This window comes from Rhinopithecus bieti, unplaced genomic scaffold (genome assembly GCF_001698545.2).
Source record: "Rhinopithecus bieti isolate Rb0 unplaced genomic scaffold, ASM169854v2 scaffold_11964, whole genome shotgun sequence".
Lineage (NCBI taxonomy): Eukaryota > Metazoa > Chordata > Mammalia > Primates > Cercopithecidae > Rhinopithecus > Rhinopithecus bieti.
Genome location: NW_016807677.1, coordinates 8,390,451 through 8,415,772, shown reverse-complemented (window position 1 = coordinate 8,415,772; position 25,322 = coordinate 8,390,451). Strand labels below are relative to the sequence as shown.

The 25,322-nt window shown below is 40.0% G+C and overlaps 1 protein-coding gene and 1 long non-coding RNA gene across 2 annotated transcripts in view; one reads left to right on the top strand and one right to left on the bottom strand.

The window, feature by feature from the left end:
* The first annotated feature begins 1,768 nt into the window (after nt 1-1,768).
* LOC108536477 (uncharacterized) lies at nt 1,769-25,322 on the top strand. The gene is made up of 3 exons (XR_001887524.1): nt 1,769-1,942; nt 23,597-23,776; nt 25,250-25,322. It is a non-coding gene; the product is annotated as an uncharacterized LOC108536477 (long non-coding RNA).
* ARHGAP20 (Rho GTPase activating protein 20) overlaps nt 17,884-25,322 on the bottom strand; it is a 131,448-nt gene continuing 124,009 nt past the window's right edge. The window contains 4 exon segments of the mRNA XM_017883268.1: nt 17,884-20,614; nt 20,616-22,041; nt 23,130-23,244; nt 24,358-24,547. Coding sequence (XP_017738757.1) covers nt 20,188-20,614; nt 20,616-22,041; nt 23,130-23,244; nt 24,358-24,547 — 2,158 coding nt within the window. The 3' untranslated portion in view covers nt 17,884-20,187.

Genomic DNA, 25,322 nt, shown 5'->3' with positions numbered 1-25,322 from the left:
CTTAGGCCACAATGTTCTCAGTGAGGTAGGAGGTCATTGCAGTTGAAAGCAAGAAAGTAGGGGTTGTTCCATAGGTTGAAGACAGTGATAAAGATTCAGAGCAATGCTGTTTCTCTGTAGCACCTGTCACCACCTGACGTAATACTGGTGTGGCATTTGGCTGTTTTTTTTTTTTCCTCAGTAGTATATAAACTCCATGCAGACAAGTTGTCTGTCTTCTTCACTCTATGTCTCAGCATTTAGGATCGTGCCTGACACAAAGCAGGACTTGACAAATATTGAGTGGATGAAAGAATGAACAGAGGAGCAAAATGACTGGTGAGCATCACAGAGGGCCCAGTTGCAGTGGAAATAATTCCTTCCTCTCCTGCTCTGGCCCTCTCGTCTGTATTTGTCCCCTGTTGCCTTGTAGCTGAGTTATTTCTAGTCATGTCTTGTCCCCTGTCCTGCACTAAACACTCTTTGGGGCTAAGTCTGCAGCTGATCCATCCTGCTGTGTGCACAGGTGGTAGGTGTTCAGAAATTATTTGCTAAATGAATTGATATGTGAATGGAATGTTAAGCAGCTTCAGTTGTTGCAAAGGTCCTTGTTTTGTTGCATTAAAATCTAGCTTCTTGTGACTTCTATACATTAGTTGACGTTTTGCCATTTGGAATAAATGAAACCTGTTTCTTCTACCCTTAGCCAGCTTTTCAAGTGTTTGAATGATTGCAGCGTCTCCCACACTTTCCCAGGTAAAGGTGTGTGATTCTTGTGACTGCCCCTTCTATGACTGGTTTCCAAGCCTGCTGGCATTCTGGTCTCTCTGGAATAGGAACTCCTTGGCCCCCAGAAGTTGTTTAGACACCATCGGACTATGCCTCTGCAGAGACCCAGGCACTCTGGTCCAGCACATATAGAAATGGCCAGAGGCCCTGTTTTTTTTTTTTTTTTTTTTAATCATCTTTTTCCAGAGTTTTACAATCAACCTATAAAACTGTGAGGTCCACTGAATTCTAAAATTAGGAGCCAGTCTGTCATTGGAGCTGACTTCTATGCCAGCAATGAGGTACATCTCTGCCCAGCAGGACCTGTGACCCTGAGCCTCTTAAGCTGGTAGCACTTTGCAGAGAGTTGTACTTTATTCCTTTTTCGGAGGTGACAGGCAAGTGCCTCTGGCATTCCCCCTCCGTATTTGGAAGATAATAAATAAGGGGCCCGTACATCCCTGGGGTGGGGTGGAGAGGCAGGCCGAAGCCTGCCTTTTCAGCACTGCTGGACAGAAACGGCTTTTGGTTGGAGTTGTTTCGCTGAAACTCTTCGCCTTTACTCCTTAAGCCCAGGCTATGTGGGGAGTTCATTAGCTCATAGCTCAGGTTTCAGTCAGAGGGGAAGAAACTGACCTCCAAGGAGCAAGGTGATGACCCTTATAGCTAACCCAGCAGGGTCCATTTTTACATTTATTGAGAGCTAATTAGCATACAATAAAATACATAGCTGTTCAGGGCTCAGTGCGAAGAGTTTTGAAAGTGGTAGACACCTGCTTAAACACTGCCTAAAATAAGATACAGAACATTTCCATTACCCCAAAGCTCTCTGGTGCCCCTTCCCAATCTAGTCCATCACCTTCCTAACCACTTTCTGCCTTCTATCATGATAGACTGCTAATTTCTGTCCTTGGGCTCCATGGAAATAGAATCACACAGCATTCCCTCTTTTGTGTCTGTCTTCTTTTGATCAACACAGTGTGTTTTAGATTCTATCATGTCGTTGTATGTATCAGCAGTTTATTCCTTTTCAGTACCAAATAGTATTTCATTTCGTGAACATACAATTTATTTATCTGTTTTCCTGTTAACAAATGTTTGGATTGTTTAAAGTTTTTGGCCATTGTGAACTGACACTATAATGAATCTCTGTGTGCAAGTCTTTGTGTGGACATGTGGTTTTCACTCCTGTTAGGTAAGTATCTAGAGTAAATGCATGAACCTTACAAGAAATTTTCAAACAATTTTTCAGTGGCTATGCCATTTTACACTCTTCTGCCCCACCCCACACCTGTCCCCAGTAATGTATGTTCCAGTTCCCCTACATCTTTGGATGATGTCTTCTAAGTTTGATCCACTCTAGTAGGTATGGAGTGCTATCTTATTGTGGTTTTCATTTGCATTTTCCTATCACTAATGACCTTAAGCATTTCTCAAGTGTTTATTGGTCATTTGTAAATCTCCTCTGGTGAAGTGTCTGTTCAGATCTTTGCCCAATTTATAACTTGGATTTTTTTTTTGTCTTTACTTGATTTGTAGGATTTCTTTATATATTCTGGATTTGTTAGATATGTGCTGTGTGTGTATGTAGCAGTGTGTGGCCTGTGGCCTATTTCATCTTCTTAATGGTATAATTTGATAAGGAGACATGTTTAATTTTATTTATATCAATTTATCAGTTTTTGTCTTTAATGGTTCGTGCTGGCTGATCTAATTTTCCTATGAGAGACTCTTTTTAGCTGTGAGAGGAGGTCTGAGATACCAAAAAGAACCTGGAATAATTGGGAGTGGAAGGGGCTGGTAGAACCTTCACCTTTTAAGGTTACAGCAGCCCCGTAGCTTGGTGTTTGGAGAGGGCACAAGGTTAGTGAGTAATCAGGAGACCTAAACTGAAGGCCTGGCTCAGCCATTTACTACTTGAGTGACCAATTTATTCATCTGTAAGATGGGGGGTTGTTGTTGAGCTTACTCAGCCCATATCACAGTGGGCTTTGAATAAACTGAAAGCCAAAGGCACTCAACAAGTGATCATGAGTATTATAATACTATAACCCCTGTTATATTATAACCACCATTATAACTAACATTATATTATAACCACCATTATATTATAACACCATTATATTATAAACACCATTATACTATAACCATCATTATACTATAACCACCATTATATTATAATCACCATTATACTATAACCACCATTATATTATAACCACCATTATAACCACCATTATATTATAACCACCATTATAACCACCATTATATTATAACCACCATTGTATTATAATATAATAACCACCACTCTTATTATCATCCACCCTACAGTAGTCCATTGTCTTGTCTGTGTTATCTAATTCCTGCTTCCCTGTTTCTTACTCCTGAACATTTCATGTTCAAAAGCATTTTTCTTGGGGGACAGGTGGGAAGGAAAGACTTCCCACTTGAATCCATTTTTTTGTCACCTGTTTGTATTTCCAGAAGAAACACCCTTGAGGTGTATTAGTCCCATGGTGTTGTGTGCTGGGCGTTGAGCTGTGCAGTGGGAGGCTCACATGAGAATCTGAGAGGTTCACAACGGATGGGGACACAGAATGAGCCCCTGAGCAGGCTGCCACGGGTGTCTAGCCTCGTGACCTCTCATGGCTGCTTTCGTGATTTTTCTTCCCCCTCTGCATCCTCAATTTTTAACATACCTTTTCACCAAAAAACTCATGGGATTGCAGGTAGTTTATTTTGTCAGGAGTCAGACCTTACTTTCCCACAAGTTAACATAGGTTCACGAATTACATACAACCAAAAGTAGGTGCCATTAACCTGTGTAGTTTTATAATTGTCTTTTTCAAAATGTTGAACATGTTATGGGTATCCTGCTCCTACCTCTGAGAAACCCAAGCAGTCTGAGACCTTGGAAGGATGGTCCCTGCTCACTGCAGTCCACGCCTTTGAGAAGAGCTACATGAGGACAATGCTTTTCTTTTTACTTGCTTTAAAGTACAGTTCCTCTTAGGAGCAAAGGGAGCAGGCAGGGAGTCTTCATGATGCAGATTGCCAATTTGTGATGGGAATGATCTAAAGTTTTTGGTAGGTGGAAAACATCTGCTCCCATGGTACCCAGCTGAGCTTAGGCCTAGAAGTGTTAAGCTGGACCATACAGGCTGCCCCTCCTCCAGCCAGATGTGGGGATCTAGCCTGATAGCCCAGGGCTCCTCGTTATTCCCCTCCAGAGGAGTGTTCAAAACATGAAAGTGGTCTGAGAAAAACAGCAGTCTTGTTTTTTCATGTCTTCTTAGTTTACGGAGAAGCCAAAAAACTCCCTAACAAATATTCAAATCCAGACCCTGTCTCCACCCTGAGATGGGTCCCCAGAGCCTGAGTGAGATGCTGTATAATCTGGAGAGGGAGGAGATGAGGGCAGAATGAAGTGGCGTGGGGTGGAAAGTGTAAAGTCCTCGCCTGGCTGTGGTATCAGCAGTGAGTCCAGCAAGCAAAGGGTGTTAAGGGAATGAACTTGATCCTTGAGGCCTCAAAGCAAGAGTAGTCTCTGTTCTCTGTGTGTATCTGAGAGAGGAGTTGGGAGGTGGGGAGGCAGCAAAGATAAGAGGCCAGTGGCCGGGTGTCATATTACAAAGCTGAGCGGAAGAAGCGAAGAAACGAAGAGCTCTCACAAGAAAGATCAGAGAAAGCTGTGATTATGCAATATGCCCACTGCAGACAGACAGGCGGCACTGGCCCTTCATCTTTCTTAACCTCAGATTCCGAGAGAGCTTTTGTAGCCTGGTCAGTCACACGCAGGCATGGGCTGGGCTGGGGCGAACGTCAAAGCTCTGGCAGGTCCCACTCTGGATAAGAGGGTAAACTTGGGGAAAACCAAAGACTTTCCCAGGTTAGGGAACTGATGCTCAGCCCCTAGCCTGGTTATCAGTTTCCCACATTTAGCCCCCTTCAAGTTGCCCCCACCCTCCCAAGTACCCCAGGCCTCTAAAGCTCCAGCACTGCAGATGGTAGCGTGTGCAGGGCCCCAACCTGCCACATACTTGGCAGGCCCCACCCAGACGCGTGCCAATTTGAGCTGGGTAAAGAGCGAAACCGCAATCCATCCAGCAGTTGTTTTGTCTGCACGACACCAAACCAACCAGTTATTTACATTGGTGCCACACGGTAAGGAGAGCTATTTTGACTAAAACCAGCTCCTTGGACATTGTGGAGCCTGCACTTGGTACCAGATGGAGGGAAGGTAAAGACGCATGTTAGAGACTTCCTCAGATTCAGGCCGAGTCAAACATCACTGCCCTGAGACTGGGACTGTTTTGGGGTGCCCCAGTCTTACAGGGTCAAGCATTTTTGTTCACTGCCACAGCTCTGAGTATATGTATAGCCTCTGTGGGTGTCCCTGGGTGCCAGGAGTTACAGAGAGCAGAAGGAACACGGCACTGTGCTTACAACTGAGAGGATTAGAAATGAAAGCAGCATAGACACAGATCCTCACCTAAGACAGCACTTGGCATTGGAGAAGGTTGCAGGGAAGCCAGTCTCTGGGTCATAACCTGGACGTGGCTTATCCCCAGGGTGGGTTCTGAGTAAACGTCAAATCACCAGCTTCTCAGGTAGGTGAGAATAAATGTGGACCATGGGGAAGGCACGAGAAACATCCTGCCACATCCTAACCGTGGAACCTTTGCTAGATGAGGCCTCTCCTGTGGTCATCTGAGACTGGTCTGTTGATTTCTGAGGTCATGTCAAATGGCTCAGATTCTAGATAATAGAGTTAATCTTTTGACAAAACCTGGAGGCAATGGAAGGGAAAGAGCTCCACAAAATACCTAAGATGTCCAATTAATTTTCCCTCACCCATACACACATAGAGGGCTTTAGACTTTTGGACAGTTTTCCCATTCATCACATTGCCTGGAATGCTCTTGCCCTAGATATCCACAGAGCTAGCCCCCTGTCTCAGCGAAGCTTCTCTGGATACCTGACCCCACGTTTTACTGACTCCATCTGCTCCTGCCACTTCCATCTCCCTTCCTGGTTTTATTTCTCTGCTTAGCACTTACTATCTATCATTTGATACACAAAATATTTTCTCATTTGTCACACTCATTGTCTGATTTCCCCACTAGATTGCAAACTCCATGAGGATGGGGAGATTTCCTTGTGCACTGCTTGTTCACTGCTGTACCTGGTGAGAATAGTACCTGGCACATAGCAAGTTATCAATACACACTTATCAAATGACTAAATCAATGTTTTATGTTCTTTGAGTAGATGTTACAGAAGAGGAAATTGAGGCAGAATGTATCTACGCTCATTTCCAATGACGGGGTTTGGAATGGGCTGAGAGCTGTGCTTTCTGCTGAGAAAGTGACCTTATCTCTTCTGGGCAGTCATGTCCCTGAGAGGTGGGTCCACTCATGGTGTCACCACACACATAGTTTGCCCTCAGATGTCAGCCTGGCTGGAGCACCATCTGGGGACCAGTGAGGAGAGATGGGGGTCGTCAGTGGGCTGCTGAGGTGAGGGATTATGGGGAAGAACAGTTTCTAAGTGATCGCAAAGGGTTGGACCAATAGTCTGGGCAGGTACCAGGGGAGCACTCAGCCTGCCAGGTCTGTGCCCAAAAGTGGGAGTGGGGTACCAAGCCAAAAGAGATGGTTAGCCTTCAGGACTGGCACTAAAAGTGGGGAGGGCTGTGGATGGAAGCAGAAGGGCCACAAGAGGGAGGGGAATCCTCACATACTTTTTAGGCTTGGAAAGACACAACCGCCTCAAGTCAGACGGGTCAGGCCTCACCTCTAGGAACCCAGATCTATTCAAGCTCTTAGTTTAGTGGCATCCGAAACTGGTCTGAGCTCATATAATCTAGTTTGGGTTTCCAACCCAAGAAAAGATGAAAAAGACCTTGCTTTTTCTTATCTTTCCCATCAGCTACTCCTGCTACAGGAGAAAGGCATAAATCTAACAAAATATATACAGGATGTGAATGCTGAAAATAATCAGAGGCCTAAATAAATGCGGAGATATGCGATATTCATGGATTGGAAGACAACAAAGATGTCAACTCTTCCTAAATTGATAATTTCCTTTGGTCTGAAGTCTTTGTTGAAATTAACATAACTACTCCAGCTTTTTTTTTTTTTTTTGTTTCATGTTAGCATTTCTGTGTCCCTTTACTTTTCGTCTATTTAAAGTGAGTTTCCTGTGGACACAGAGTTGGGTCTTGGTTTTTTTATTGACTCTGACAGTCTCTCTTTGGTATGTTGAGGCCACTGATGTTTAAAGTGATTTTCATACAGTTGTATGAATATCAATCATTTTACTATTTTCTATTCATTGTCCTTGGTTTTCCGCTCCTTTAGCCTCTCTCTTTTTGATTGGGCATTTTATGATTCCATTTTTTTTCTCCTTTTAGCATATCAATTATACTTTTTTAAAACTTACTTTTTTTTTAGTGGTTGCCCTTGAGTTTCCAATATACTTTTATAGTGAATCGAAGTCCACTTTCAAATAACACTGTGTCATTTCAGATAGCACAAGTATCTTCTAATACAGTATTTCTCCCTCCCATCTTCAGTAACATTGCTGTCATTCATTTCGCTCCTCCATAAGCTATAATCTCCAAATACATTGTTGGTATTTTTATTTTGAACTGTTACCTGTTAGATCAATTAAGAATAAGAAAATAAAATATTTTATTTTATCCTTTATTCCTTCTCTAATGCTCTATGTAAGTCCTCTTTCTGAATAACTTCTTTTAATATTTCTTGTAAGGCGGTTCTACTACTGACACATTCCCTCAATGTTTGTTGTGTAAGAAAGTCTTTTTTCCCTTTTACTTTTGAATGATAATTCACAAGATACAAAATCCTAGGATGGTGGTTTCTTTCTTCTTTTCTTTTCTTTTTTTTTTTTTGAGACAGAGTCTCGCTCTGTCTCCCAGGCTGGAGTGCAGTGGCGCGATCTCGGCTCACTGCAAGCTCCGCCTCCCGGATTCACGCCATTCTCCTGCCTCAGCCTCCCAGTAGCTGGGACTACAGGCACCCGCCACCACGCCCGGCTAATTTTTTTTGTATTTTTAGTAGAGACGGGGTTTCACCATGTTAGCCAGGATGGTCTCGATCTCCTGACCTTGTGATCCGCCCGCCTCGGCCTCCCAAAGTGCTGGGATTACAGGCGTGAGGCACTGCGCCCAGCCTTCTTTTCTTTTTTTTTTTTTGAGACAGGGTCTTGGTCTGTTCCCCAGGCTGGAGTGCAGTGGTGTGATCTTGGCTCACTGCAACCTCTACCTCCTGGGTTCAAGTGATCTTCTGACCTCAGCCTCCTGAGTAGCTGGGACTATAGGTGCTTACCACCATGCCTGGCTAATTTTTGTATTTTTTTGTAGAGGCAAGGTTTTGCCATGTTTGTTGCCCAGGAAGCCTCGAACTCCTAGCCTCAGGCAACCCACCTGCCTCAGCCTCCCAAAGTAATGGGATTACAGGCACGAGCCACTGCACCTGGCCGATGGTGATTACTTTCTTTCAACACTTTAAATATTTCACTCTCTTTTGCTGCATGATTTCTGATGAGAAGTCTGNTTTTTTTTTTTTTTGAGACTGGGTCTTGGTCTGTTCCCCAGGCTGGAGTGCAGTGGTGTGATCTTGGCTCACTGCAACCTCTACCTCCTGGGTTCAAGTGATCTTCTGACCTCAGCCTCCTGAGTAGCTGGGACTATAGGTGCTTACCACCATGCCTGGCTAATTTTGTATTTTTTTGTAGAGGCAAGGTTTTGCCATGTTTGTTGCCCAGGAAGCCTCGAACTCCTAGCCTCAGGCAACCCACCTGCCTCAGCCTCCCAAAGTAATGGGATTACAGGCACGAGCCACTGCACCTGGCCGATGGTGATTACTTTCTTTCAACACTTTAAATATTTCACTCTCTTTTGCTGCATGATTTCTGATGAGAAGTCTGTTGTAATTCTTACCTTTGCTCCTCTAGGTATTTGTTTTTTCCTTCTTTCAATATTTTCTTTTTGACTTTTTCTGCAGTTTAAATATGATATGCCAAGGTGTAGATATGTTGGTGTTTGTCCTGAGCTTCCTTGCTCCGTGGTTTGGTGTGTGTGTCATTAATCATGAGAAGTTTTCAATAATTTTTGTTTCAAGTGCTTTTGTTCTGTTTTTCTTCTCCTTCTGGCATTTGCATTATATGTATGTCATACCTTTTGTAATTTTCCCAGTTTTGGATATTCTATTTTATATTTTTCACTCCTTTTTCTCTTTGCCTTTCAGTTTTGGAAGTTTGTACTGACATTTCTTCAAGCTCACTGGTTCTTTCCTCAATCATATTGAATCTACTGATGAGCCCATCAAAGACATTCTTCATTTTTGTTACACTGTTTTTGATTTCTAGAGTTTTTGTATTCGTAGAGTTTCCATTACCTCTGCTTATGGTATTCACCTGTTCTTGCATGTTGTCTAATTTTTTGATTAGTACCATTAGTATATTAATCATAGCTGTTTAAATTCCTGGTGTCATAATTCCAACATCTCTGCCATATCTAAGTCTATGGATGTGTTTCAGATATGTTCCATTGACATGTTTGTCTATCTCTCCACCAATACTGTACTCTCCTGATTGCTCTAGTTGTACAGTAAGCCTTAATTTTGAGAAATGTGGTCTTTTCATCTTATTCTTCTTTGTCAAGGTAATGTTAGCTATTCTAAGGCCTGTGCCTTTCCAATAAATTTTAGAAGAAACGTATCTACAGCTACAAAAATCCTTTCTGGGTGTTTTGGTTGGAATTGAATTAAACCTATGTATCAATTTGGGAAGAGTCGACATCTTTCCTGCGTTGAGCCTTCCAATCCATGAATATTGCATATCTCCCCATTTAAGTCCTCTGATTACTTTCACCAGCATTTGATCAATATTTTGTAATTTTCAGCATTCATATCCTATATATATTTTATTAGATTTATGCCTAAGTATTTCATTTTCTTTAGAGTAATTATAAGTGGTATTGTCTTTCATTTTACTTTCAGCATGTTATTGGCATATATAAGTATAAAATGATTTTTGTGTGTTGACCTTGTATTCTGTGACCCTGCTGAATTAAATTATTAGTCCTAGGAGGTATTAAAAAAAAATCCTTGGGATTTTCTATGACAGTCATGTCAATTATGACACTTGCAGATAGCTTTATTTCTTCTTTTCCAATCTGTATGCCTTTGTTTTCCTGCCTTACTTCAGTGGCTATATCTTCCAGTAGTACGTTCAGCAAGAGTGGTGATAGCAGACATCCTTGGTTTGTTCCTAATCTTAGGAGAAAGCATTTAGTCTTTCACCATTTCAGTATGAGATTAGCTGTAGACTTTTTGTAGATTTTAAAAAAATCAAACAGGCTGGGTGCAGTGGCTCATGCCTGTAATCCCAGCACTTTGGGAGGCTGAGATAGGTGGATCACTCGAGGTCAGGGGTTCGAGACCAGGCTGGCCAATATGGTGAAACCCTGTCTCTACTAAAAATACAAAAAATTAGCTGGGCGTGGGTGGCGGGTGCCTGCAATCCCAGGTACTCAGGGGCTGAGGCAGGAGAATCGCTTGAACCCAGGAGTCAGAGGTTGCAGTGAGCTGAGATCACACCATTGGACTCCAGCCTGGGTGACAAGAGCGAAATTCCATCTCAGAAAAACAAACAAAACCAAAAAACAAACAGGTATTTTCCCTCTAACTTGCTGAGTTATTTTTTAAAATCATTAATGGGTATTGGATTTTCAAATGTCTTTCTGTGTCAATTTATATGATACTATGACTTTCCATCTTTAGCCTGTTGATATATGGTTGATATACTGATTTTCAAATATTGAACCACTTGCATATCTGAAAAAAAATCCTAGTCATAGTAAATTCCTTTTATTCATTGCTAGATTGTTTGCTGATTAAAAAATTGGCATATAAATTCATGAGAGACATTGGTCTGTAATTCCTTCTTTTCTTCCTTTTCTTCTTTTCTTCCTTTCCTCTCTTCTCTTTCTTTTCATACTGTCTTTTTTGGAATTTGTACCAGGATAATACTGACATCATAAAATGAGTTGGAAGTGTTTCCTACTTCTCTATTTTCTCACAGAGACTGTATAAAATTGGTTACAATTTTTCTTTAAATGCTAGAATTCTCCAGTGAAACCATCTGGGCCTGGGAGATTTTTTTCTTTGGGAGCTTTACCTTGTGAATTTAATTTATTTAGTGATTATATGACTATTCAGATTATGTTTCATCTTGGTGGTGGATTGGTAATTTGTGGTTTGTCAAGTTTATGAATGTGAAAATTATTTGTAGTACTCTATTATCCTTTTAATGGCTGCAGAATCTGTAATGATATCTCATGTTTTATTCCTGATATTGGTGATTTGTTTTCTCTTTCATTAGTCTTCCTAGAGATTTATCAATTTTATTGATTTTTAAAAATGAGCCACCTTTTAAATTTTCTCTATTTTTCTATATTCAATTTTGTTGGTTTCTTTGATCTTTATTATTTTCTCCCTTCTGCTTGTTTTGGATTAATTTTGCTCTTCTTTTTCTAGTTTTTTAAGGTGGGGTCTTAGCTTATTGACTGGAGATCTTTCCTCCGTTTTAATGTAAGCATTTAGTGTTATAAGTTTTCCTCTAGGCAGTGCTTTACTAGTATCTCATATGTAGTAAATCTTCATTTAATGTCATCAATATGTTCTTGGAAACTGTGACTTTAAGCAAAAGGATGACAAAATTAAACCAATTTTACCTAAGATTAATTGATATAAACAAGAGTTGTTTCTTTGGTGTTTCTAGTCACAAAAACACTGTCAAACTTCTAAATAAAGACCCAAATTATTCTAATATTGAACCTTGGAATAAATACTAACCCTCTGTATATATTTAAAATAGATTAATAAACACAAGTAAGATACTTAGTTGTTCCAATTCAAGGTCTCGGGTGGCAGGTGCCTGTTCTGGCAACTCAGCGTGCAAGGCGGGAACCATCCCTGACAGGATGTCATCCCAACGCAGGGTGCAGTCACACACCCACACTCATCCTGGGACAATGTAGAAATGCCAGTGGACCTAACGGGCACATCTTTAGGATGTGGAAGGAACTCAGAGTACCAGAAAAAACCCAGGCACACATAAGGACAATGTGCAAACTCCACACAGACAGTGGTCCCAGCTGGAAATCAATTTATGTTTCTTCATCAGTGTTATAAATGAAACAACATTGAATGAAATGACGTTATTCAAGGACTTGCTCTATTTTGAAATGTTGTATTTCCACTTAGTTTTGTGATTAAAAAAGTTTTCGTTTGAAACTTCTCTTTGACTCACGGATTATTCAGAAGTGTGTTGGTTTCCAAGTGTTTGGACATTCTCCTGTTATCTTTCTGTTATTTACTTCTAGTTTAATTCCGTTGTGGTCTCAAAACATACTCTGTATGATTTCAATTATTTTAAAATGTTGATGTTTGTTTTATGGCCCAGAGTAAGGCTTCTTGGTATATGTTCCTTGAGCAATTGAAAAGAATGTATACTCTGCTGTTGCATGGATTATTCTATAAAGGCTGATTAGATATGATTGATGGTGTTGATGAAAATTCTTCTATATCCTTGCTGGTTTTCTGTCTAGTTTTATTTTATTGTTGAGAGAGGAGTGTGGAAGTCTCCAACTATAATTGTGGCTTTGTCTATTTCTCCTTTCAGTTACGTCATGTTTTGTTCTAATGTTTTGAAGCTCTGCTGTTTGTGCATACACATTTAGGGTTGTTATGTCTTCTTGGTGGATTGTCATATAATGTTCCTTTCTGTCTCTGGTAATTTTCTGTGTTTTATAGGTCTATCTGTCCAGTTTTAATTTAGCCACTCCTGCTTTCTTTTGATGAATATTTGCATGATGTATCTTTTTCACCATTTTACTTTCAACCTACCTATGTCGTTGAATTTAAAGTTAATTTTTGTACACAAGAAATAGGTCATTAAAAGAAGTTTGTTCCTCCTCCACCCCATACACACTTAAACACTCTGTCAATCTCTGTCTTTTGATCAGTATATGTAGATCGTTTACATTTAAGGCAATTCTTGATACATTAGAGCTTAAGTATGCCATTTTATTATTTTCTATTTGCTTCCTCTGGCTTTATTATTCTGCTTTTTTTTCCCTTCCTGTGGGTTTTAAAGAATTTTTTTTGGAATTTCATCTTGATTTATTGTTTGAGATATACGCACTCCAAATATATGCTTTTTGTAGTAGTTGCTCTGGATATTACAATATACACCTGTAGCATATCACACTACTGGTACCAACATTTTACCACTTTGAATGAAGTATGGGAACCTCACTTCCATTTAGGTCCTTTTATCTTTTCCACTTTTCAATATCATTGAGTATCAAATGGTGTTTAATTTTTGTTTCAAGTATCAAATATGATTTATAAAACTGAGGATTGTCTGTCATACATACCCTTATTTCCGTTTTCTTTTTTTCCTGATGTTCCAAATTTTCTGTTATTTACTTTGTTTAAAAAAGTTTCCTTACCAAATCTTTACAAATGTATCTGCTAGTGACACATTCCTGACATTTTCTTTCATCTGAGAATGTCCTTATTCTTTCTTAATTCATTGAGGTTTGTTTCACTGGATATGGGATTCTGGGTTGACAGCTTTTTTTCTTTCTGCACTTGTAAAATGTGCTACTTCCTTCTGGCCTCCATGGCTTCAAATGATAAATCCTGTCATTTGAATTGTGTTTTCCTATAGGTAAGGTGTTGGTTCTGTTTTCAAGATTTTGTCTTTAGTTTCCAGACATTCAATTATGATGCCTTTGCACTTATCCTGCTTAGGTTTCAGTTTCTTGAATGTGTAGGTTTATGTCTTTTACCACATTTCTTAAGTTTTCAGCCATTATTTCCCTGAATACTGTTTCAGCCGTACCCTCTCTCCTTCTGGAACTCTGACACAAATGTTGGCTCTTCTGTTAGTGTTCCATGGGTGCCTGAGACTCTGATTATTATTACTTTTTCCAGTCTGTTCTGTTGTTCAGATTGTCATCAAATTCTATCAATCGGTCCCCAAGTTTACTGATTCTGTGCTCTTTCATCTCCACTCTGCTACTGAGCCCATACACTGAGATTTCTGCTATTGTATTTTTCAGTTTAACAATTTCCATTTGGTTCTTTTGTATAATTTCTATTTGCTCAGATTATATTTTTTTCATTTAAGATAATTTGTATTCGGTTTCTGACACATTTTAGAGTGGCTGTTTTAAAAATCATCTTAATGTTGACATTGTCTTTTCTCATTGAAATTGTGATTTTCTTGGTTCTTGGTGAGACAGGTGATTTTTAATTGTATCCTGGACATTTTGTCTATTATGTTAAGAGACTCTGGGTCCTACATAAATCTTTTTAGTTTAGCAGGCAGTCACCTTGTTTAGTTTCAGCACCCACAGATCTGGCCTATGTTTGGGGTGGTGGGCCCAGTGACAACTTAATTTTCAGAGCTTTTGTGGTGTATTTTGATGTTTCCGGTCAGAGAGGCCTCTTGGTTCCTCATGCCTGAGACAGCCCTGGCTGGGTATTTTTTGTGGTGAAATCCTTCCCATATCGTCTGGCTGTTCCAGTGTTTTTGGACAGGGGAGGGGAATCTTACAGCAGCTGTGGCCAATTAGCTTTCCAGGATGAGCTGTGGGTTGTGGCTGGGTCCTTCTTGCTGTTGTTGCCTGACCAACTATCTTTCAGGGGTGAAGGAAGTGTCAGGCCTAGCAGGAAAGGTCATTTATTACTAGTGGGGCTCTCATCAGTGCATCTTGCTGATGGTTCCTGCTTCACCCAGTGGTGTCAGAGGGATTCTCACTGATCAGGGAAAGGGGGCACTTCTGAGCTGCCTTGTGTTGCTAGTTGGGAAAGGTCAGGCCTTGGGTCACCTTCTTCTACTGGTGAGGAGATGTGAGATGCTCTGCCACTGCATTGTTCCCCCAATCCTAGAGTTCCAAACCAGTTTCACTGCCTCTTATCCCCTTTCAAGATTTTCTTTTGGCTGTCTCTTGTATACTTACAGGATTTACAGTTGTACTTAGCAGAGAGGAGCATAGAGACACAAGTCTGCCATTTTGTGTAAAGTAAATTCTCAGTCCAATTATTTTTATATTCATCATAGCTTTCGGAATTATTTCTGATATGATTTTCATAAATTTGAGATACCCAGCCTAGACACAAGAATTTAGGAAAGTCTGGATGGTCCTCACATATATAATTTGTGCCTGCTTTATGATGAAAGAAGTATTGTCTTACCTATTTTAAGAGGAAAAGGTAAAAAAAAAAAAAAAAACAAAAAAAACCCAAAAAACCTGTGGTCAGAATGAGGTGCCAGCTGACTGTACCCACGACGCAAGATCTATTGTGAGCATTAAATGAACTACATGTAATACATTCATCACCAGTGCATGCATGCAACAAAGTACCCAATACATGTTACTGTTCCCACTCTTCTACACAGCCTAATTTGTCCCTTCCCTGTTTAAAGTCCTTGAGAATAGAAATAATTTGTCTTTTTCACCTTGTATCACTAGGGTCTGGAACAGTACCTGGCAATAAAAGTTTAACTGCCTGAATAACATTTTATCACTTTTAACACTTTCATTTTCCCAAGCCATGGTCTTTCCTTCTTTTCAGTTTTGTTTCTTAAACTCCCTGTGATTCAATTTCTTGTACGAATTAGAATGCTTACTTAAGGCTTTCCCCCTTCTCTACTCACTTGCTGTGCCATCAGGCAGGAAGCGTCTTGTGTTCAGGTATTTTGATGATTCTCTGCTACTTAATCATCCCATTCTTGGGGAAAGATACTCATTTCCTTTCCTCCTGAAAATTTTAGGCAGTAACAATCGCAGCCCCTGTGATCTGGCAGAGAAGGCACATTTCTTTGTAGCACCCATTTTATTTGCTTAGAGTAATGGAACTACCTCACAAGATTTTAGCTGATTTATTCACTTCATAGCAGATAAAGAGGCTGCAAGGAGAAGTCCTAAATTTAATTCAAAGTTACTGTAATATAATATAAAGTCTAGACTATAACAACTAGCATTTAAATCTTAATGTCTCCAAAGCCTATACATTGCCGTGCAAAATTCAACTCCAGAAAACATATATTTTGCCTTAACAAATGTTAAAATATATTTTGATCTAAAAATGTGTATCTGTTCTGTGCTGTACTAAGTGAACACACATTGAAGAACAATGCTCAGCCGGGCGTGGTGGTTCACACCTGTAATCCCAGCACTCTGGGAGGCCATGGCGGGTGGATCACCTGAGGTCAGGAGTTTGAGACCAGCCTGACCAACATGGAGAAACCTCGTCTCTACTAAAAATACAAAATTGGCCAGGCATGGTGGCACATGCCTGTAATACTAGTTACTCGGGAGGCTGAGGCAGGAGAATCACTTGAACCCAGGAGGCAGAGGTTGCTGTGAGCCGATATTGCGCCATTGCACTCCAGCCTGAGTAACGAGGGTGAGACTCCATCTCAAAAAAAAGGAGCAATGGTCATCTAATACCATCATTTGTGTGTACTTCTTTGGGATTTCAAAACAAAACTTTACAAATTACAACCCAGAGCCCTCTGTCAATTAATTCTATCATAACATCTGACATTATGGAGGGCAGAGCTAAGAATTCATGGTATTAAAAAAAAAACAAAACAAAACCTGAATGCAACATGAAGGTGGCTCAGGAACAGGGTAAAATGCTAGCTCAGGGTAAGTCACCACAGAACTCAAGAATACTTAGAAACTTACTTTATGAGAAATCCTCACAGCCAGAATAGATGTTGAAGAAAGTAAACATTTTATCCAACTTTATTATTCAGGGAATAAAAATCATTTACTAAAATTTTTTTTGTAATGAATTTTTCTTTGCATTGGACTAGGCAGTTTGTAAAGATGTTCTCTGTGTCATTAAAACATGAGCTGGCACTTTGGGAGGCCAATGCGGGTTGATGGCCTGAGCTCAGGAGTTTGAGACCACCCAGGGTAACATGGTGAAACCCCATCTCCACTAAAAATAAAAAATAAAAAAAAAAACATAACCGGGTATGGTGGCACGCACCTGTAGTCTCAGCTACTTGGGAGGCTGATGCAGGAGAATTGCTTGAGCCTCAGAGGCGAAGGTTGCAGTGAGCTGAGATCACGCCACTGCACTCCAGCTTGGGCTACAGAGTGAGACTCTGTCTCAAAACAAAAAACAAAAACGAAAACAAAACAAAACAAACAAAACATGACCTGGAAGGAAAATACGAATTAAACACTTGCCACCAAAATTTGGATGAAAATACATAATATTCTTAGAATTTTTTTTTAGCAGAAACAATATGGCATTGGTTCAAAGATATATATTAGATTCCTTTGAATCAATGTCATGTCATGAAAAGTAGAAAAGCACAAAGGAGATAATCTCTTAAATTCGGTGCTTTTAGATTAAGACTCTTTTTAAGAAGTGAAATTATCATTGTGTTTCTGAGAGAAATCAGCACCAGTGTGTGTGTACATTGCCCAAATATAACCTGACTGGAGTTGTGTCCTTTTCTGCCCAGTTAGAAGAAATTCTTTCTGGACTGAAGTAGTGTATGTTTTTGAATCCCTTTGAAATAGTGGTTAACTTTACACAGAGGGAACCTCAGCCAACTTGAAGACGGCAAAGCTGTAGCAGTCATGACAATCTTGTCATATTAAATACATTTATATGACCTGAAAAGCAGTGATGTCTTGGCCTGTCTGGGGTCATCTGGGTATTCTGGTTAGAATGGTCCAAACTTAGATAAGAAAATCTCACACAATCGAAGTGATCTGATGGTTCTTTGACATAAAAATACTGACTGTATCTCATTTCAGGAGCACAATGAAAACATAATGCCTAAGAAAATGAAGACTTTGTATCGAAAACATGACTTGTTTGGTAAATAACATTCGAAAAAATATTCTAAAAAACCACTTTTCCTAAAAAGACAGACTGACCATGGGTTCTGACTAAAAGCTCAAGGTTCAAATTCCACATCAATTATACTCTATGAAATTTCCAGTGTTAGGCAGAGACTGGGATCATTAACTAGAACAATTCTACAAAGGGCAATATTGCTCTGGTGGGATGGTTAGTTCTGCAGAATGGCATTTTATTTAACAGACAGCATGGACTTCATACATATCCATTATCAGTGCCTTGAAAACCAAACAACTTTAAAAGTTAGCAGCAGTTTCTGCAAGTACAAAAATACACATTTATTACATAACATATGGTAGTAAAATTTGTCAAGATATATTATACAAACTCAAAGCATTTTAGATAAAGCATCAGTCTAATATATTATAGATTGATGGAGTATAATAAAATGACATATAGTCTGTCTTCAAATCATACAATATAATACTTTACAGCAATATTAACAAACTATTCACATTAAGAATTACAGGAGTATCTAAGGGAACACAGATAGTAGGAATGGTTATTAAAAAACCTCAGCAACTATTTTCTTTGATGCTTCAAATTGGGTGAATGATTTTTTTTTTACCTGCTAATATGAAAAGAAAAGGCAATTTCTTCCAGAAAGACACTCCAAGCCATAAGAGCTTCATTCACATCTTGCAGTTCTGACAGTAGTATGCCCTAAGGGAAAGGGGAGTCCCTGCTGACTTTATATATTATACCAAAAAAGATGCATATGGCCACTTAGGAGTCTTAATATGTGGGACTGGTTAGTTATAAAGTGAAATCGACTTCACATCTGTGACTGAGATGGCCAGTGTCATGAAGTAGCTCTTTGGATGCAGAGTTCTTAAAGATCATTGTAACGGTTAGCACAAACAGGGCCATGTCCCCACGAGGTAGGTAGCACCTATAGCTAATACTGAAATCACTTCTTCTATCTTAGAGAAAACATTTTTTCCCATAACTGAAAATGCAACCTTTAGAACAAAAAAGAAAGAACATTTGATATGACCATTTTCTGGCTGATTCATAAGACAAATAATTTGGAATAAGCTAGCTTGTGAGAGAAAGATCCATCTGGTGGTGAACTAAAGAGAATGGGCTCAGAGCAACTTCTTATAGGTAAGTAGTTAATGTGAAAGAAGATGCACATCCATTTTCAGTGCCATCCCTGCATACTAGTTGGCAAGACCTGATAATCTATTCCTAGGTGATGAGATGTACTGCTGTAAACTTTAAGTCAAGAAAGAGGAGAAAGGTCCATGGATATAAAATAAACCAATGGGGTATAAGCCAGGAAACATTTGGAGCAAAAATACAAAACAACGTCTGGAAGTAAAACCCAAAGCAAATGGCTGTCTGAGAAGGCCTGGTAGCCACTTTGTTGGGTATTCTATTGTGGGACTCCTTATAATCTGCCAATCTCTATATTGCTCTCTCAACTGCCAAACTATAAAAATCAGAAAAGGGATGATTTATGTTTTTTCTGGCTGACTATAAGCTAAGAGGCAGGACTGTGCAGAAACATTTCAGCAAAGTGATGCCATGGTTTGATCATGTTAGCAGTATTCATGTAACTGAGAAAGGACCATTGTTGTGGTCTTTTCCTCCACACTGAGAGTGAATGCTGTCAGGAGGTCACCTTCTAAATAGAAAAAGTTGCTTTTCTGAAGAACGTTCCTAGCCAGAGACACCTTTGAAAAGGGTACTGAAATGAGCAGCCATTTTCTTCTTTCTCCTCACAACTGTTTCCTGAAGCCTTTGCAAAGCACTTCAACACTAATGAAAAAACAAATGGACAAATACAACCAACAAAACTGATTATCATGGTACCCATGGCTTTTGAGTCACTCTGTTTTTCTCCACTCTAGCTGTAGCAATGGGCTGGTTCCTGGAATGATTCTGTAAGAACACGTGATTAGTAAGATCCCACAAAAATGGCCACTGGCTTAGATTTAGGGAAAGGTTTTACATGATGTTCTTCATTACTGGACACACTTAGTGCTTTGATTAGTGGCATTTTTCTTGCCTACTTATTAAAAACATTCCATGGAATGTAGATGGTTTCTCTGTACCCTTCCCCTCTCTCCTCAGGCCCCTATTCCTTATTCATGATATCTTGGTCTTCTCAGGACACCAATCTCACAGACTGTTCCCATAAGTGGTTCCTCTACAGAAGGTGCTTTTGCTAGCCCTCTGTTAGTATCTCTAAAACCACATGACAGGACCAATCCCAACCTTTAATAAGAAAAAGCCTCCTAAACACTTAGGTGACAAAAGTTTTAGCATAAAGTTATTTGTCAAGTAGTCTCAATAAAGAGAATTATTTCATTGTCCTAAGTATTAGCAATGATAATCCTTATGCTACCTCTCCCAGGTATCTTATACAAAGGGGTCATAACAATTATTGTTTATTATTATTAACCCAGCTCCTGTTCTTGTGGACATCAGATTCTTATTATGGTTAAATGTCTTTGGTTAAATACCTGTCCTCAATGTCGCAGACCACTGTCGGCCCTGAGTCTGGGCTGGTCACATCCTCTAGAGTCCAAGAGCTGGCTGAGGCTCTTTCCCAAGGGAGAGAACCAGAAGAGCTCTGACTACCAGGCTCTATTTCCTCATGTGACTTCATACACAGCTTGAGTCTGCTCTCCACTAGGCTGAATGGAGAACTACAGTGTCTCTCTGAGTCCTGGAAGGGAGAAGAACTACACCTTTGGGCTGACTGCACAGGGGCCAGTCCTTCAGCTGCCCTTAATGGCAAGTCTTTTTGTTCCTCTTGCAGTGAGTTGGCTTCTGGAACACCAGAAGCATGTGGGGGTGGCTCTAAGGGTCCTTTTGGAGAATCTATTTTCTTTTCCTCTGGTCTGGCTGCCTTTGCTTTCTTTTGAGGGACCAGTTTTCAAACTGGCCACACCATTTCTCAACCATGTGCTGGGATGAAGAGTTACAGAATGCATTTGTGAATGCCACTCCATGGTGTCCTTCTTTGTATAGGCTGGGCGGCTGCAAGCCTGCCCTGATGAGGGACCAGGCATTCCAGAAACATGGCTGGCATTGCTAAAGTCAGGAGAAAGCTCTTCCTGTTTTCTCTGAGCCTGAAAAGTACAATCTATTGGAGAGGAAGTCTCAGTGGGTGTAAACACAGAGTGTTCAGAAATCTGAGAAAAAGCACTGTCTTGGGAGCTTACTGATGAGCCGGATGGGGAAGTGCCTGGGGAGGATAAGCTGGAATAGCTGGTCCTTGGGCAAAGGTTTAGTCTTGGGGGTAGAACCTTCTCAGTGTTTTGGTTTGTGGCACTACTCTTGCCCACCTCAATCCCCATGACTAAACTCTGATTAATAAGCTTCTGCCCCTCCATTTGCAAAGACTTATGCCGTTTGAGATAATCCTCCTCTCCATGCAAGAGACCAGCTTCACAGCTGGTTTTATGTTGTTTCTTTGAATAAATTCCCCTGAGATAGGTCAGCTTGCGGTTCTGGTCTTCTATGTTGGGCTCGGAGCAGCGCCGATGTGTCCTTGGACCCTTGAGGGCATCTGCTGTGTGTGGTGGGGAGTATCCAGATGTATCCACATCAAAGGGCTGGTTCTTGGAATGATCTTGTGAGGACATAGGACTGTAAGACGCCACAGAAATGGCCACTGGCTTGGACTTAGGGAAAAGTTTCATATGATTTCCTTCACTACCAGACAAGCTTTTCTTCTTAGTGTTTTGAGTAGTGGCATTTTTCTTGCTGACATCAGTGCCTGTGACTAAACTCTGTTTAAAACATGTCTTTCTCTCTTCCTGGAGGGGTTGATTCTGCTTCAGATAGTCTTCATCTTTTTGAGAAAGAATTGTATCACAGCTGGACTTGCGTAGCTTTTTCTGATAAAACTCCCTGAGGTAGGAAAGCTTTGAATCCAGATAGTCGATGCTGGGCTCTGAGCAACGCCGGTGTCGCCTCAGGCTTTTTGCAGCATTTGCTGCAGCTGTGGACAGGTAGCTGGGTGTGCACATGGCAGACGGGGCCCTGGCATGATCCCGCAGTGGGATCTTTGTGTACACTAAAATGTTCACCGGCTTGGATTCAAGAGGCCGTTTCATTTGAACATCTTCATCTTTAGAATGGGCCAAGTCAAAGTCGCTTAGGGTTAAAAGGCCTTCCACCTCGGGCTGGTCAAGATCATAGTCACTGAGGGTTAAGACAGAGTCCATGCTTCTGCTCCCCTGGCCAAGTTTCTTTACCAAGTCACTGCATGGTGCATCAACATCCTCATTTAGCTCATTTTCCAAGCTGTCATAGGAGGAGTCATTCAGTTGAAAGCAAGAAATATCTGTCAAAAAAATTAAACCATGATTAACATGTTTACTTACCACAAATATACCCATGCTTCCTTAAGAACAAACTATGGTGCTTAGCTGAATTCTCTTTTCATGTGGAGTGTTCAAATTCCTGCTCTCAAAAAAGAATCTTTCACAATCTCAATTGTTACTGAAGAATAAAGATAAAATTGCTGGGGTATAGGAGATTTATATCAGTTCCTGACAAATGGGCTTTCCTTAAAATTTTCTTAAGGCAATGAACATGTCATATGACCAAGAAATGGTGAAACATATGAAGGAATTAATGCTTTCATAGTATAAGTATATCCAGATTCTGAGTGAGACTGCCTTCTAACAGGTTGCTGGTGGTTACACATACTTAATGCTAGTCTTGGGGAAACCATTTACTAACTCTAACAATGTCCTTTTACAAAGTTCTTTAATATCCATTACCTTATTTAATCTTTACAACAACCATAAAAGTTAGACATTGTCTTTATCTCTAAAATGTGGATAAAAATAATAGAATAACCAGCCAAAGATAACATATCTAGTAATTGATGGCACAGGGATTCACGTTCTGAAGGCAGCTGTATGTCTTCGAATTCAATGTTCCCCCTCTCCCAGCCAAATGATGCTAGTTGTTTCAAACTGTTTCATAGCACACTAGAATTCTGAGGTGCCTGAGGGACCAGTATGAGGAAGAAGACAAATAACAAACAAACAAACAAACAAAACCACTCATGCCTCTACTACCTCTGGGCTTTCTACACCAGTTTCACCCACAGCAGTTCTGTTATACATACTAGGGTTATTCATAAAAAGCCCATCAAAAACCATCATACCACAGCATGCTGCCACTAACTTATTGAAGGCTGGAGCCTAATCTTTATATAGTTCTTAATCCCACTACACTGTTAACATATGCTGACCTATTGGCAGGCCATCTAAGGAAGGACCAAAAGCCCTGGGCCCCACTGACCTGGATCAGAGACTCCCTTCACTTCAGCTGCTGTGGACTCCAGGGAAACCCCTATCCCAGTATGTTTACAAACATGTGTCTGTTTCTCACAAAAACCAATCCAATTATTCAAAATACCTGAGGCATTCTCTCTAGTGTCACATCTCACTGAAACCTCTCTGAAGAGGGAAGTGATTTCTTCTCCAAATATCCTAAGGCAATTCTCAATCAGAAATTGTACAAGCAGAGAAACCTGTAAGAAAAAGGACAAATGAAGTATTACTTTTCATATTACATGTTTATAAATCACATTTCATATATAAATCCTGATTTTAACAACAAAAAGCACATGTACCCACAGAAAATTCATATCTGCTTTAAGAGTACATTAAACAGTTTCCCCTAAAAAACTGATACTTTTAAAAGTACTTTGGGCATAGAAATGTAATCGGTGGACTAAAGTTATTATTTGTAGCCTTGCCTTAATGTTAACATTTTATACCAATGGCTCTGTTTGTAAAACTAGGTAAAGACATATATTTTGTTATTAAAATTTATAAAGCATCATTAGACAAAGACTTATAAAAACTATTTATTGTATAAAGGGCAGGCTGTCATAAACTTGGGAAGAGGGCTCATCTGCGAGTGCACTGTGAAGGAGAAAGACAGCTAGGAAGAAAACTTGTGTTCCTGACTAGTCTCTACCCAAGCATTTGGCTGACAGGTCTCTCCATGTACTGCCACCTTCTGCTAGGCTCCCTAATAAGAGGTGCTTCTGGCGAAAGGTAAGAGTTTATTAGGGAGCTTTGTGATTCCACTGAGGTACCGGAACCTTTCTGAAGTTTCCTTGCCCCAGTAGCTGAGGCCAAGGGGCAGGAGAAATGTTAAGAGCAAAGGGAACTGATATCCCCACACCCCTTATTAACTGCCCGGGACTACAGGAGTGTGATTTCAAGTAACTACTGTATTATCACCGACTCCATTTTATTTCTAGATGAGGACACTGTGGGTCAATGTAACTTTGCCCAAGACTATACATCTGGCAAGGGGGTAGAGCTGAGAATGAAAGCTTGGCTGTCCTAACTCCAAAGTCCTTTTTTTTTTTTTCATTTTAAAAATCATATCAGCTGCTTTCTCACTTTATGGTTTTAGTCATAGGGTTTAGCCTCCTTAAAGGGAAAAGAGAAGTAACCCATCTGCTATCATTTCCTACTTAACAAATCACTTTCCTATAATCTACCAGTAAAGTCAAATTTATAAGGAGGTATACTTAAGTTATTTAAGAAATCATCTTTTAGAATACCCCAAATTTCAGTTTCAAAATGGGGACTCAGTCTCCCAGGGCATAAAATGAAAACTTCATTACCTTTTTTGTAAACTCGTTTTCTAGTTCTGGGCGGGAGGAAGTAGGAGGCCAAAGAATACTTGGAGCGACACACACGGCTAAATTAAATGCAGTCATCTGATTGGATGAGGAATGTTGCTCAATGTTGTGTAACACCCCAAAAAGATACCTTAGGAGAACAACATTGGCTCTCGGAAGCTGGTCTAATAGCCTAAAGACAGAAAAATTACTCTTTAAGCAAGACATTTCATTTAAAACTTGTAAAGACAAGCAACTCTCACTCTGAATGGGGAAGAGGGCAAATCAAGAACATAGTTCAGATATGCAACAGTTTCAGTTAACATGGTACCATACAAAGTGAGGACTGCTTGCACAGAAAGAAAAAATAGGCATTGGGAATTTATTTTTTGTTTTTTTTATACTGTCTTCACATCTCAATGAAAATGTAAAAGAATGCAGAAAAATGTTTCATTCAAAAAAATGCTGCCTGAAATATTTCCCTGAAACAAGCATAATGCAAACTTAGGCCAATCCTGTAACATTTCATAATATTTTCAACCAAAACGACAAAAGCTTTCTGATAAACAGTAATTTATAAAATGCTCCTTTATTTCCAAGTAGCAACACAGAAATGCTGTCTCTTGGTAAGAACCCAAACCTTAGCTATCAAGACATCCAGGTCCATTTTGAGAGCTTATGCTCTGCTCCACCAGCTTCCAAGGTCAATTTTGTCCTAAATCTGTTTCATCGTATCACTTTCACATATAAGTTGCTTATAGTAGTATATTTTCTACTGTTCTCATGTTGTAATTGATAAGGGATTTTAAACAATCAGTCACCAAAATGACTACTATTAACCAAAAAAATTACAAATACACTGATATTCATGACTCTTTTTTTTTTTTTTCAATAGAAACCTGCAACCTAGGGAAAACAAGATAGTCTGACTGCTGCTTGCACAAATAATGAGCATAGTTTTTGTAAGG